The sequence below is a fragment of the Equus quagga genome, chromosome 17 (assembly GCF_021613505.1).
Source record: "Equus quagga isolate Etosha38 chromosome 17, UCLA_HA_Equagga_1.0, whole genome shotgun sequence".
Taxonomy (NCBI): Eukaryota; Metazoa; Chordata; class Mammalia; order Perissodactyla; family Equidae; genus Equus; species Equus quagga.
Genome location: NC_060283.1, coordinates 29,027,828 through 29,042,531, shown reverse-complemented (window position 1 = coordinate 29,042,531; position 14,704 = coordinate 29,027,828). Strand labels below are relative to the sequence as shown.

Below are 14,704 nucleotides of genomic sequence, written 5' to 3'. Positions count from 1 at the left end.
CACACCTATACACTCACGCACACACACCTATACACTCACGCACACACCTATACACTCACACACACACTCACACACACAAATACACTCATACACACATACACATTCATACACACTCATATAACTTACACACACCCATCATACACACACATACACGTATACACTCAGTTACACACATACAGACTCATACACACTCACACACACATACACACACACTCCTCCTGCCAGACTGAGGTTCTTGCAATTCTGTAAACCCCATGCTTTCTCTTCCCACAGGGCCTTAGCACGTGCTGCCCTATATGGCTTGACCTGCCTGCCAGATCCACTTAGCCCTTTCAGTTTGCTGCTTGCATCTCAGCACACACATCACCTCCTCTAGCAAGTCTCCACCGACCTCCCCTCTGTGACCCCCAGCCCCATCCGTGCTCCCAGGGTCCCTGTGCTTCTCCGTCACAGCGCTCACCATGCTGTACTACAGCTGCCTGGTTACCCCTCCATCTACCAGGCTGCAAGCTCCGGGAAAGCGAGGAATGTGTCTTTTTAATCCTTGTATCCCCGCAACCTGACACAGCACATGGCTGCTCAGTCTGTCGAGTGAATGAACGAATGAGTGGATGAATCCACAGCTTTACAAGTCTACCATGAAAAGGGCACGAACTCCCCAGTTCCTTGGCTCCGTCATGCCACTTTCAATAATCACGGCATCACGGCCCCCTCACGTCTGCCTGCCAGAAGTCAAGTGTCTCGCCTGCTCCCATCCACAACCTCAGAAAACATGGAGTCGACCGGAGGCCCCGTCCCACACTCACCGGGGTGGATCAGGCAGGAGTCACACTCGTTCTCCTCGTTCCTGCAGCAAGGGATGGTGTACCCCACGACCTCCTTCCGCCCGGGGCAGACGCATTCGATCTGATCGTATTCGCAGCACTCGCGACACATGATGTTCCACTCGGCTCCGGGGCAGCCTTCGTTAACGACCGTGTACTCTGGAACGGGAACCAGCAGGTGAGGACGTAGGCCTGGCGGGAAGGGCGAGACCCACGGGTGCTCGACTGCTGAGGAGCAGCCAGGCCCAGCCTGGGTGACAGAGAACACTGCGTGCATGCTTCCCAGGCCAACGTCGGCAAAGCGGACTGGCCCACCTCAAAGGGCGTTCAGGACCACCCCCTGGCACACAGATGAAATCTGTTAGAACTGTTATTCATTTTTTTAATTTTTTTAATCAAAAAGAAAGAAGGAAAAGAAATCATGTTTTATCAATATATAATCTAAGTGGATTGATAGATATATACATAAATAGCTTATACACAAGTATACATCTCAAATATCTACAATCATTTCTATTTTTGCTGGGGTGCATCAGGCCACGGCTCACAGCTACTTAGGTTGTGCACTGCACAACTCCAGGAGGAGCCACTGAACCGCACAACTGCATGGTGCAGCCCAGGCCCTTGGGCCATCAAGAGAGCATGCAGACCACTTTCCAGACCAGGCCATTCAAGCGAAAAGGCCGGCTGCCAAGGACGGGCCAAGCCATTTCCTCCAGACTCGGCTGCTCGATTTCTCAGCATGCCGTGTTTATGGTATCTTCAAAGCTAAAACCAACAGCAAAGACAAAAAGTATCTTAATTAGTATGTTTGGGCAAATTTTGGTGTTCACAGGAGTGAGCTCACTGGCAGAGCTTCATTCAGTCCCAAATGCAACTGAGTGTTCTTTCCCACGAGAAAAAAAGTATTCCTTCCTGGGTAGGATTTCTTTCTTTTTTTTTCTCTCTTTTAAAATGTACCTTTAGTAAACGAAAAAGACAAAAACATCTGGTAAAATCTATAAGAGGAGCCCGTGGGAGGTGGCCCAGAGGAATCCAGGCTGAGAAACAGACTTAGCTTTGATTTGCTCCTCTTTCTTCCCCACACGCCACTTCTAAAAATTGTGCACAAAGATGAGGATTGAGGCAGAAATAGGTCACCTATCCGAGGGAGAAAGTGAATCTGGGTCCCTGTGAGGCTGTCCCTCCAAATCCCGGGCAGCGATCCCCAGCATGCTCTGGGGGCCAGCAAACCAACCCCAGCACCTGTGGGGGCGTCTACCCTCTTGAATTTCATAGTTGAGTTTAGCTTTCTATTTTCTTCCCTCGAATTTGAAGTCCGACACAGGGGTGATCATTCTTCATCTGCCAAGGGGAGCCCTTTAAGAAAGCCATCACCGTCTAGTCTCAGCCTCAGGTCATAAGAACATTCTAGAATCACAGAAAGGAACGACGACTCGCATAACAAGGGATGGTTCTCTACACTGAATAAATTTAGCTTTATGAAAAATTTGCCCACTTTTTTCCCACAAACACCGGTGGATCGGCAAAGACCCTCACACTGGCACTCGGGAATGAGCCCGAGAGCACCGTGGCCTTGTCACTGCTGAGGCTGTTTCCCCCGGGCCCTGTGAGCCCTCTGGGATGGACGCCAGGGCTGCCTTAGCAGAGCTCCCCACGTCTCCACGGTTGGCTGGAGGAAGTGAATGCCTTCTCAAGTCCAGATGAGAACGCAGCAGTTAAAAGTGAAGGGGAGCAGAAGAAAACACGGGGTAACCCTCCACGATCTGACATTTGGTCGTGAATTCTTGGACATGACACTTACGCATGAGCAACAAGATAAAAACAGATAAATTGGACTTTATCAAAATTTTAAAAAATTGTGCAACAAAAGGCATTGTTAAGAAAGTGAAAAGACACCCTATAAAATGGGAGAAAAGATTTGCAAATTATATGTCTCATAAGGGTTTAATATCCAGAGCATATAAAGAACTCCTACAACTCAACTACAAAAAGACAACCCAATTTTTTAAATGGGCAAATAGCATGAATAGACATTTCTCCAAAAAAGATACAGAAATGGCCAACAAGCTCATGAAAAGATGCTTGACCTCACAAGTCATTGGGGAAACACAAATCAAAACTACCTCACAGTATTGGGATGGCTACAAAAAAGGAAACTAAGAGTTGGCAGATGGAGAAAAGTTGGAATCATCATATATTACTGGTGGGAATGTAAAATGGTGCAGCTGCTGTGGAAACCCGTTTGATGGTTCCTTCAAAAGCTAACTGTAGAATTATCACGTGACCCAGCAATTCTCCTCCCACATATATACCCAAAACATCAAAAACAGGGACTCAAATGGATTTGTATGCCAATGTTTATTGCAGAATTATTTACAACAGCTAAAAGGTGGAAACAACCCAAGTGTCCATCAACAAACGAGTGAATGGGGCCGGCCCAGTGGTGTAGTGGTTAAGTTTGCATGCTCGACTTTAGCAGCTCAGGGTTCGCAGGTTCAGAGCCCTGGTGCAGACCTGCACACCACTCATCAAGCCATGCTGTGGTGGCGTCCCACATATAAAATAGAGGAAGACTGTCACAGATGCTAGCTCAGGGACAATCTTCCTCACCAAAAAAGGGAAAAATGAGTGAATAAACAAAATGTGGTATGTACGCACAATGTTGTTTAGAATGTGGAATATTATCCAGCCATAAAAACAAATGAGGTTCTTATACAACCTACAATTTGGATGAATCTTGAAAACACTACACTTAGTGAAAGAAGCCAGACACAAAAGGACAAATATCATCCTTAAAAAATTTTGGAAATAGTGGTGATGGCTGCACAACACTGTGAATATAATTAATGCCACTGAACTGTATACTTAAAATAGTTAATATAAGAACGTTTATGTTATATATATCTTACCACATTTTTTAATGTAAAAAATAGAGAAAACAAAATGGTTCAAGGCTCAGGCAGTGGAGTAGACAGACCTGGGCCCGGGGTACCACCCCACTACACTGGGCGCAGGACCTTAACTACGCTCCTTTCTGCAGTCAGCCTCAGTTTACCTTCCAGTAAATGAGTACACTTTATCCGACCCAGAGGCCTGTGCAAGGACTAGACAACGTCTATCAAGCACTTCCCAGCGCCGGCGTGCAGCGAGCATTCAACAACCAGCAGCTTAAAAACGGAAACAGCACAGGGCCCCGTCTCCCAAGGCTCTTACTTTTGAAATCAACAGCATGTCAATTTCGTACTGAAAATGTTCACATTGTTTCCCACTGCATTTGGAACAAGCCCCATGCGCCTGCCACGGCCCACAGAGCCCTCCCTGCCGACCCCTCCACCCTTCTTTGGCCTCTGCTTCCCACCTTCCAGCAGTTTCTTGAAACCCCCAAGCTCTTGCCCCCCTCACGGCCTTCACATCTGCTTTTCCCACCATCTCTGTCGCAACCTTTCAGGCTTCATGTCAATGACACCTGCTCTGAGTGGTCCTCACCCACTTTCTCATCTGAACCCCCACCTCCGCCATCCCCCTCAGGGTCGTCCCTATCACAGCATCCATCCCACTTGTTTCCTTTCTCAGCCCTTAACACAACTGAGAATATTTTCTATGTTTCCACTTACTAGCTTGTTGTCTGCCTCCCTTGCAAGACCATAAGGCAGCAAGAACCACATCTAACTTGTTCACAGCTGCTGGGGAAAGGCCTGGCACGCAAGAGGCGTTCAATAAATACTTGCTGAATGAATCGGCCTTAACTTGAGAGCCACCCTCCCTTCAATAGTCCAATATTTCCATCCAGGGGGGCCAGCTTGGAGCTAAAGCCCAGCAAACCTGGCCCGCCCCGTAATTTGCCAATATCAGAGCTGGGGCACCTTCCCTCTGGTGGTAAAGAGTTTGGAACAGCAGTTTGGGTGACCTAACGTGGGTCCAAATTCCCTTGCCACAGCCCCACATTGTCCAGCACATGATTTCTCCACTTTCGGAACAGCAAATATGCGGTGGGGTGTGGCTCGTGTCTCACCCCTTCCCTCCCTTCACCCTAGAGCAAGCACTGCACCCTTCTAGGTTTTCTAAGAATTCATAAATACTAATAACTCCTGGGCTGGGGGGGCACCAACAGGATACAAGTCATTTCAACTTTTGTAAGACTCTGTTCTTAACTGTGGAAGGCCAAGTCAGGGCCGCGCGGCTCCAGCAGAGGGCAAAGCCTGCTTCTCCTCCAGCAGACTCACCCCGTCACGCCCGGCCACAGGACACTGCAGGCCTCTCTCCTACACAGGAATTAAGTCCCTAAAGTGCCTTCAGAGGCATTTCTCCTCATTTCAAGGAGCAAGCCCACCTCTGCCCTCCCTGGCCCTTTATACTAACTTTATAGGTAATGTCCAGAGTGTCATATCCTCTTAGCCAAAGGCAACGATCCCAGGGAGCCCAGCTACATACCGTCCTCCAGGTCAGCCAGCCGGCTCCTTTTCAAGGAGTCTGTGTGTGGCAGACAGAATACAGGCACCCAAAGACGTCCACATCCTAGCCCCAGAACCTGTGAAAATGTTACCTTACTGGCAAAAGGAATTTCGCAGATGTAACTAATGTAAGGATCTTGAGATGGGAAGAATAGGTTGGCTTGCCCAAGTAGGCCCAATGCAATCACAAGGACCCTCAGGGAAGGAAGGCAGTGGGGTCAGAGTCAGAAAAGGAGAAGCGACGACAGAAGCAGACAGTGCAGGGACGTGCTTTGAAGATGGGAGGAAGGGACCACGACCCCAGGAATGCAAGCAGCCTCCAGAAGCTGGACAGGGAAGGAAACATTCTCCCCTGGAGCATCACAAAGGAATGCAGGCCTTCTGACACCTTAATGTTAGCCTCCTAAGACTCACTGCAGACTTCTCACCTCCAGAAGTATAAGACAATAAATATGTGTGGTTTTAAGTTAGTAAGTTTGCAGTAATTCGTTACAGCATCCATAAGGAACTAACACACTGTGTCTTCTCAAAAGAAGGGTCAACCCACAGCAAGTCATTTAATCATTCTGTTCCTCAGTTTCCCCACTAAGCACAGTGCCAAGACTGTGGGTAAATTGTGAAAGTCTTCTTTCATTCCACAAGCATTTATTGAGTGGCCACCACGGCCCATGTAGGAGGCTGGGTGCCAGGACCCAATGGAGAGAAAAAGAGACACCATCCCTGGCCTCATGGAACTCACAGTTTCATTGAGGAGCAGACGGAAAAAACGTCCAGGCCCCAGGCACGTTCATTCATCCCTAATGCTTCCATTGAATAAAACGTCATTTTTTTCATTATAAAACACTCTGCATTTTAATATGCAAGATTCCTTTTGAAAGCTTCAAAGACACATAATCACTAACTCTGATGAGGAAAATGTAGGATGCTCTGAGAATGAACAAATGGTCATGAAGGGACATTAGCACCAAATCTCCCAGAGTCACAGGGTTAGGGGGATATAAACAAAATCACAGATAGAAATCTATCTATTTGCCAAGTTAAGACCACTGCCCAAGAATACGGAAGGGATGGGGGAGGCGACGGTTTTAATGGTCTCATAATCCAGCCCTTTCCCCTCTGGTCTGGCAAACCCAGCCCTCTTCCTCCCCCCAGCTTGAACAGAGACAGGAAAGTGCCCCCAAAATATATGTGTAAGAAATAAACAGATGACTAAACTATTCTATGAGAAATATTTAAAATTGACCAGCTGAAGAGACTTAGAAACACAATAAGCAGACAAAAGCAATCTCCCGGACTTTTTCCCTCCATTGATTGGAATTACATTTGTAAGAAGGGCACGTTGGGCATTTGGCTTTAGCTGTACAAATATCAGGGAATTTCAACACAGTGCTAAAGGCCAGTTCCAGAAACTAGAGAAATACTAACAGCAGTGGAAGCTACCTACCGAATGTTTTCATATATGCACACTCAAGCATTTCAGCATTTGTTTAGCTAAAGTGCTTTTATATTCTTTATGCAGTTTAATCTTCAAGATGATCCAGCAAGGTAGGTAACACATTTTCTTTGAGGTTAAAATGCTCTAGTCCAACCTCCTCACTTTACAGCGATGAAAAGGACTAGGTAGGTTAGAAGCAGAGAGAAATGCCAGAGCAGCTCTTTTAGGGGATGAATTCTGAGAGGAAAGGGAGGCCCCCAGAACTGCAGGCCTGGCCCAGGGGGAGGTGAGCAAGCCTGCCGCTCAGGGGAACGGCCCAGGATGACCTCCAGCTTCACCAGCTCCTGGAGCTGAGCAAACCCTACTTGGCCTTCCACAGTTAAGAGCACGGCCTTATAAAAGCTGCAGATGAGTTTTACCCCGCCAGTGCTGCCCAGGCAATGAGCACAAATAAAGCATGAAGAAGTCAGGAGCACGCCCTGGGAGAAGCCGGGGTGCTGACAGCTAGAGCGCGTGCCTACAACCACAGCGCAAAACTGAGCTTTGAGTTCCAGGCACCAGGCACGTTCGTTCATCCCTAACGCTTCCATGGGATAAAGCATCATTTTTTTCTTTATAAAACACTACACATTTTAATATGCAAAATTCATTTTGAAAGCTTCAAAAAACAAAGTCATAAATAGAGGACTAAAGAGCATTCAGAAATAACCTTAACATCTTGTCTGTGCTTCAAGCTGTCTTCTCCCAGTGGACACAGAGACGCAGGTATAGAGACCGCTGACGGGCACACACAGTCTTCTTATCTCTCAGAACCGGTAACGTACTAGGTTTTGGTTTAGAAACTGCCTTTTTTCTTAGATCACGGACATTTCTCTTGACACTGAGTAGTCTTCAAAAGCGATTTTAAATGGCTGCATAATTATGCCATGTCTGCAAGGGCTCCCTGCCCCCTTTTTAATCAGGGTGTACAAATATCAAGAGAGTTGCACACTACTTTGGTAGCATAAGCTTTGCCCAAGCCCTTCTCTCAGCTGCCACGATTGGGGGCAGCCATGCTCCCTCCTCCTATCCAAGTGGACAGGCAGTTATATTGGTCCAGCTCTGGTTCTTCCAGATTCACTTTGGAAAATAGGAGACATTTAACGTCTTCAGCCTGTTTCATCAAGAGGAATACTAAGGCAATGACAACAGTGCTGACCAACAGGCCCCGTTCAGCTTTCATACAGGAGGTGAACAAGTGAACAGATGAGTCAAAGTGGGCTGTCATCATCATCATCGTTATTTTGCACAGCCCTATAGCGACCCGACAGTTTGCCTTAGGGGGTCCAATAGCGATCTATTTCCACTGCGGACAAGATGGAGAAAACATCAGCCCTCAAAAAGGAGCTTAGCTCCACAGACGGCAGGGGGAGCAATGGCGTCCCCTTAGCACGGTCCCCAAGCGCCACGTTTCCAACAGTAGATTTTAAGGAAATAGGTTGGCATGGCTGTTAAGGTCAATCTGAAAAAACTCAGTGGATTCTTTATGAAAACAAGGATCAGCCTGTTCCAAACATGATTGAAACATCCGTTGTCAGACCAAGACTACCCCAGAAGGCGGCAAAGAAAGGCACTTCTATCATGCTCCTCCTTGATGTTAGAACCTTTCTTTCTGTCCATCAAAAACTGCACAGTCCTCCCATGTAACCACATTTAATTAAAATGTCTACTGAGTTTTTACCATCCTGCATTCTATAAACCTTCTGAGACCAGAGGGAGAGAAAAAGCCGTATGAATCAGAGAGCAGTTAGGCAGCTTGGGCTCCTCACTCATCCTCTGTCGCCCCCCCGCCTCCTCTTGTGATGTCCAAACTCCCCGAGGGATGTCTAACCAGCACACAACATTCCTGACGGCCCGAGGGTCTGACCGCCCACTCCATGGGGCCGATGACAGACAAGCGAATCCCAGGCAGGAATGACTGTGAGTCAGGGTGATGGAATGCTTCCTGGGGCCCTGGGTGACGCTCAATCTCCTCCTGAGCCTTTGAGAACCATCCCATCACCAAGCAACCCTCTGTCCCAGCCTGGCTGGATTCTCGACCTCAGTGACTGGGTCTTCCCCTCTCACAGCTCCTCTTGATAACGAGATAATGATAGCTGGAGAGTCAAGGCCTTCATCACTCCACACCGTGGCTCCTATTCATCCTCCTCTACTCCCTGGGTCCCAGCACTCACTGGGAGCATATCTGAGCCCTTAGCACAGGCCAGCTCACTGAATCATCACAGTACCCTTCCATGTATTATTTTCTTCATTTAATAGATGAGGAAACTGAGAAACAGAGAGAGTAAATAAAACGCCCCAGGTGGCACAGCTTTCAGGTGAAAGAAGAAAGATCAGAACCCAGTTCCTTCTGGGGCCAAAGTCTTCTTCCTTTCAACACACTACCTTGATTCTAGAGAGCTCACACCCCTGACTTTACAGATTAAGAATGCAGCATTGGTGCAGGAGACACACTTGGGAATCAGGCCGCCCAAATTTTAATCCTGAATCTGCTCCTCTTTTATGTTGTTGGACAATCACAGACAAGACAGCTTGCTGCAGCTTTTCCACAAAGCCTCAAGCGGACGGAGGTGGATCGATGGGGCTGTTGATGTCCCTGCAGTTGAAGAAGACAATGAGCATAAAGGGCCTTGGAAGACAAAGTGCCTATTTGTCCAAACATTAGCAGTCTTCTCTGCAGGATAAACACCATCACACCTTTGGCTAAGACACAGATGGCCACAGGAGCGAGGATGGGGAGCGGCAGGGCCTCCTCCAGGGCCCCCAGACCTGGCGTTCCAAGCAGCCTGCTCGCGCTTAAATCAAGGCCTCCGGGTCCTCCCCTTGCCTCTAGGTCTCCTAGTCTCTTTTTTGAACACCCCCTCTTCAGACACCTATTTAAAGAGGACATACCTGCTGCTTCTCTTCTGGAAATAAAAATTCTACATTGACAGCAGAAGGGAAAAACCCAAACTCCAGCATCTTGGAAGAGCCCCCAGTTGCCATTATCCTCAACAACTGCGGTCTGGAAATCCTTGAAGGACAGCTGCTTCTGGGTTGTTTCAAATGTTGGAATATGAGCTGAATACATCTTATTTTTTATTAGCATTGGCTACTAGTGAAATAACTTAACAATGCATCTCAAAGTACTTGGCAGAGACCTCAGCAAACGTCCTATCAACTAAAGCAATAGAACGCCTAAGTTAAAAACAGCGAAACTTAAGCTGTACCCCAAAAATCCAATCCGGATTCCCCCGGATCCAAGAATTCTACAAACTACCCCACCTGCCCCCAGGCTTCCATACCTTCAAACCTTCTGAGTCAGTGTGTCAGGGCTACATGGGATCTTGGGGCCACACCTACCCCTTGCCAATGGCTTCCAGAGTTAGTGCTATTGTCTTACATCCCGGTTCACCGACGCCAAGCAGAAGCCAGATTTTTCTTCTACCAAAGGCAGCTGGCCAACAGCAGATGTCAAGTGTGGAGGGATGTTGAACAAGGGTGATAAATTTATAACAGTACGTCCGATAGCTCACTAAGCCCTAAGCGGGCAGCAGCTTCAAGCAGGCTGGCCCTCGTTATAGCTACCTCCCACAGCTCTGCAAGCCAGAACAAGATGGAGGGGAACTGCTTTTTGCCTGAGGATTTCTGGCCAGCTCCGCCTCGAAATCGCAACAGGTGGTGATGAGCAATGTCTCATGTTTGGGAGGCAACATCATTGACCAGAATCACCTCCTCCGCAAGACGCCATCCCCACAGCCCCTGCAAGAAACGACCACTCGTCCTATTTCAACCACGAAGAAACTAAGGCACAGCACGTGGATGGCATTTTCCCTAAGGCTGGAAGGTGGATGCACGACAAAACCAAGGGGAGAAAGCAAGCCTCAGAGGGAGAAACTTACGGTGAATCTCCAGGGAGTTTTCTTTCTGACACAGAGTCACAAACGAATAGGACAGGACTGTGGACTGCAGTGAAGTGGGCCTCAAGAGGACCATGTAACTTCCATCCTACTATAGATAGAACACCCAGTCCTTCTTCTCAATTCCTTGTGAAACGTGTGCCAGTGGGGAACACAGCAAAAAGGAGAGGATGACTTTCATTTCCTGAGTGAGGCTTCTTTTCAAGGCATTACACTAAGCATTTTAAATAGATTGTCTCAGTTATCGTCTTGCAATAAATCCCAAATCAAGACACTATTATCCTCAGTCTACAGGTTGGAAGGTGGTAAGCCCACACTAAAGAGGTTATGTAACTTGCCCAGAAAAACCAGCCATAAATGACAGAGCCAGGACTCAAATTCTCACAGCTATTTTAAACCATAATATTCTATACCCCACGTATATACATATTCATACATACACACACCTAAATATATACACATCCCTGCCTACGCTTTATTCTTCTGGGTACATGTGTATTCAACCTTGACCACATCCATACCAAGACACCTATATTGAAGATGACTTCTATAAACATGACAAGCGAGGGCTGAATCTTTGCTGAGCAGCACATGGGTTACTCAAGTCTCCCTAGGCAGGATGCCCTTTAAAGAAACAGCTGGTTTTATCCTCACCCATTGCTACTGAAGTCATCCAGTCTGAAACAAGTCTGGGCAGAGGGAGAGGCAGGCAATGCCGGGGCCAAGGGAGAAGCTGTGTTGCATGACAACAGGAACAATATTTAGCGAAGGGAGGAAGAAAGTAGTTCCCAGAAGCAGCACACAAGGGGTTGATGAACAGCTCAAACACATGTGCTGTCTCCACGGGATACAGCCCCAATGTAAACAGCCCAGACCACTTCCGGGTTGTGCAAATCAGGGTCATGGTGACTGAGCGATACCAGAACACGAGGGCAAATAACAAGGGATTGGAGACAAGCCCCTCTGTGCGTGCGTGTGTGTGTGTGTGTGTGTTAGAGAGGGAGGGGAAGAGGAGAGGGTTGTTGGTGATGAATGGAACTTGGACTCAGAGTTCCCCGGGATTAGAAGGATGCTCAAATATTCTCCTTATTTTTGAAGAGACAGTGTGACTGTCACCAAGGATACAATCTGGTTGGGCAGTCAAGTTGCAGCTTTCATCGCTCCCCAGAACTGGCACGTCACCATGGGCACTCATCAATCAGACTCACGCCTCAGACTGCCCAGTGAGCTCAAGCCAATCACAGTAAAGCAACCCGAACATGAGAAATGCATTTCCTTGACAAACCATGCGGGTCAATGCTGGCGAGGATCATTCTCACGGCAACATGAATGGGATTGTCTCCATGGTTCTTTCAACATCTCAGCAAGTGTTAAGTGACCGGGATGTCAGACTTCCCACTATGCCTCAGCAGAAGTCTGAAGAGAAGCCCATGTTTTGCAGACTTTCAAATTCCCTTCGTATCCTGTCTTCTATAACGGTGAGATACTCTCCAATGTTTTATTCGTTATAAGCAAGAGACCAGAGTTTTCCAACCTATACTCCAGGGAGCACTAATTCCACTGTACGGTGTAAGGTCTTATGTGAAGACGGATTCTGTGGCCAAGCAGCTTTGTAAAATGCTCATCACAGCTCTCTTCACTGTAGCACTTTGCAGAGTCTATGATACACTTTGTACATAGTCAATCTCCACATCCCCCAGACTTATTTCATCATCACATCCTAGGTTTTATTTTTGCTGAACATCTCCCAGAATAAGTATCCCGTGAAACCCACTTTGAGAAATGCCGGGCTGGACCATAAGCTCTCTCAACAGATTGCGAGTGCTTACAGAAAAGGACTTTGTCTTATTCATCACGAGATCTCCAGCGCCCGGGATCATGCTTGGAACCTGGTAGATGCCTGATAACGTTTGCTGGCTACATACACGAATGGGGACATGTGAGGCACGTGTGACTCCCAGGGTAAGGCTGTTTGCAACAAAGACTGATGTTAGAAACATCTGTTGCTGTGACCTTTTGGAGTCTGTATTCTGCAGTTCAGGGAATCCACTGGGTCCATCACTGGTGAATATTTTTGTTTATGCGGTTTCTATCTCAGTTCCATACAGGCCTGGGATGCTCACTGTTCTGTTCTCCCAGTGAGTTGGCCCGGGAGCCAGGCTTGCCCAGAAGGGAGGCCAAACACCATTTAGAAGCAGGCAGTGAACCACCCACTACGAGGCAGAAAGCCAGACCCAGAAGTCCTGCAACAGAGACTCTTCACACGCGCCCAGCCCTCCCTCTGCTTGCATCCAGGGGAGCCGGAGCCACACTGGAAAATACGGGAGTGGATGTTACCGCCGAGAAGCTAAGCTCAGGCAACTTGGCCCAGGACATCTCAAGGGTTCTCCATCATCACTGCTGACTCCTGAGGTGGGATCCCATGACATGCAGGTTAACCGATCATCTTCAAAGGAATCTTACGAAGCAAATGGACATGGAACTGGGTTTGAAAAACATTGACACCTTATTTCCTCAGATTCGTCAAATGATTCATTTGATTGAAGCAAACCAGGGAATATGCCCCTCCGTGTAGTGGTTTTCCATTAAACCAGCTGGAATCGGTTTTTGCCTGACGATGAATTCAGTTGATGAGGACGACGGCGGCCTCTCCCAGGAGCTAACGTGCTGCCGGAACGTGTTCTTCACTCTGTTCTGGCAGCAGCAGCCCTGGTTTTCCAATCACCAAACCAACTAACCAGACTTCTCCTTACACGGATACTTGCTGCCAGACCACTAACTCAACCCTCTGAGGCAGCCGGAACCTCAGAGGGCGGTGACAAAGACACCCACACTGCAGGATTGCAGGCACTTCCCCAACTCCAGGGGTAGAAGGGTGACAGAAGTCGACGTCTTCATTTTGCTGCTCAGCAGAGGAGGCACTTCGCCCAACCTCTTGACCTAAGACGCAGGACACCAGTGTCTGGTAGACGGTACATCCTCCTTCAAGGTTGAAATGAATTGGTTAAAAGCCATCTTAGTATTAACGGATGGGGATCACGTCTCTGTCCCCTGCTATATCCATCAGCCGTGCTAAGCCAGAAAGGAAGAAAGAGAAAAAATGGTTTCCCTTCTTCCTTCCAGGCCTGCTGCTACTGTTCCACAGCCTAAGACAGAATAAACCCATAAAGGAGGGCTACACAGTGTCAGCGCCAGACCTGAAACTTGTCTCATCCTTAATTCTGTCCCTCAGCAAACAGACATACGATTTTGACTAGAAAGGTTGACCATGGGACAAAGAGGTCGTCACTTACTGTCTAACCAGAGTGAGATGCATGATCCTGTGGACAGCCGTCCCAGACACGGGTTGGATTTTTGGTTTGCTTAGCACCGTTTCCTCTAGGGAATGGCCCCTCCTGAGTTCCACATGTTGCAGTCTCTCTCCTTTCTCCCGCATCCACTCTGCCTCCACAGCAGTGAGCCTGTGACCGTACTTAGGCCATTTTGAGCACTTGGAACGTCCAAGGGATAATCAGATTTCTTTACTAACAACATGGTCCTTTCTGATTTGGCCAAAATACAGCAGCAGATCTACCATAGCGGGACCCTGTGTTTACTGTGGCAGTGCTGTCGAGAGTCCCAGGGCACGTGTTATGGAGTCAGACACTCTGCCTTCAAAACACCAGCTATGTGCCATGGGTAACCACCGAACCCCTCCCCGCCTAAGTTCCGTCGCCTGTGAACTGGGGATCATAGCGCTACTACTCACCTCTGTGGTCTGTCATGAGGATTAAACAAATATACATAAAGCATACAGGAGAGTGCTTAGTATTCACCACAAACTCACTACAGTATTTGGAGCTCAAGTTACTCAGCTATGAAAGCATAGGAACTCCCTTCAAAGAGGCTTCCGTCCTCGGTGTCTCCCTCATCCAGGGTGAGGAATTTGACCGGCAACCTGACCTCTTCCACCCTCAACCTCCCACCTACCCTCACCTCCTCCACCCTCAACCTCCCACCTACCCCGACCTCCTCCACCCTCGACCTCCCACCCACCCCCACCTCCTCCACCCT

At 48.1% G+C, this 14,704-nt stretch overlaps 1 protein-coding gene across 2 annotated transcripts in view; it reads right to left on the bottom strand.

Moving 5' to 3' along the window:
• The window catches only part of PAMR1 (peptidase domain containing associated with muscle regeneration 1), a 77,550-nt gene that overhangs the window by 51,146 nt on the left and 11,700 nt on the right, over positions 1–14,704 (bottom strand). For both annotated transcript variants that reach the window (XM_046643003.1, XM_046643002.1), the window contains exon 2: positions 807–983. In XM_046643003.1, coding sequence (XP_046498959.1) covers positions 807–936 — 130 coding nt within the window. In that variant the 5' untranslated portion in view covers positions 937–983. The remainder of the gene's footprint in view (positions 1–806; positions 984–14,704) is intronic.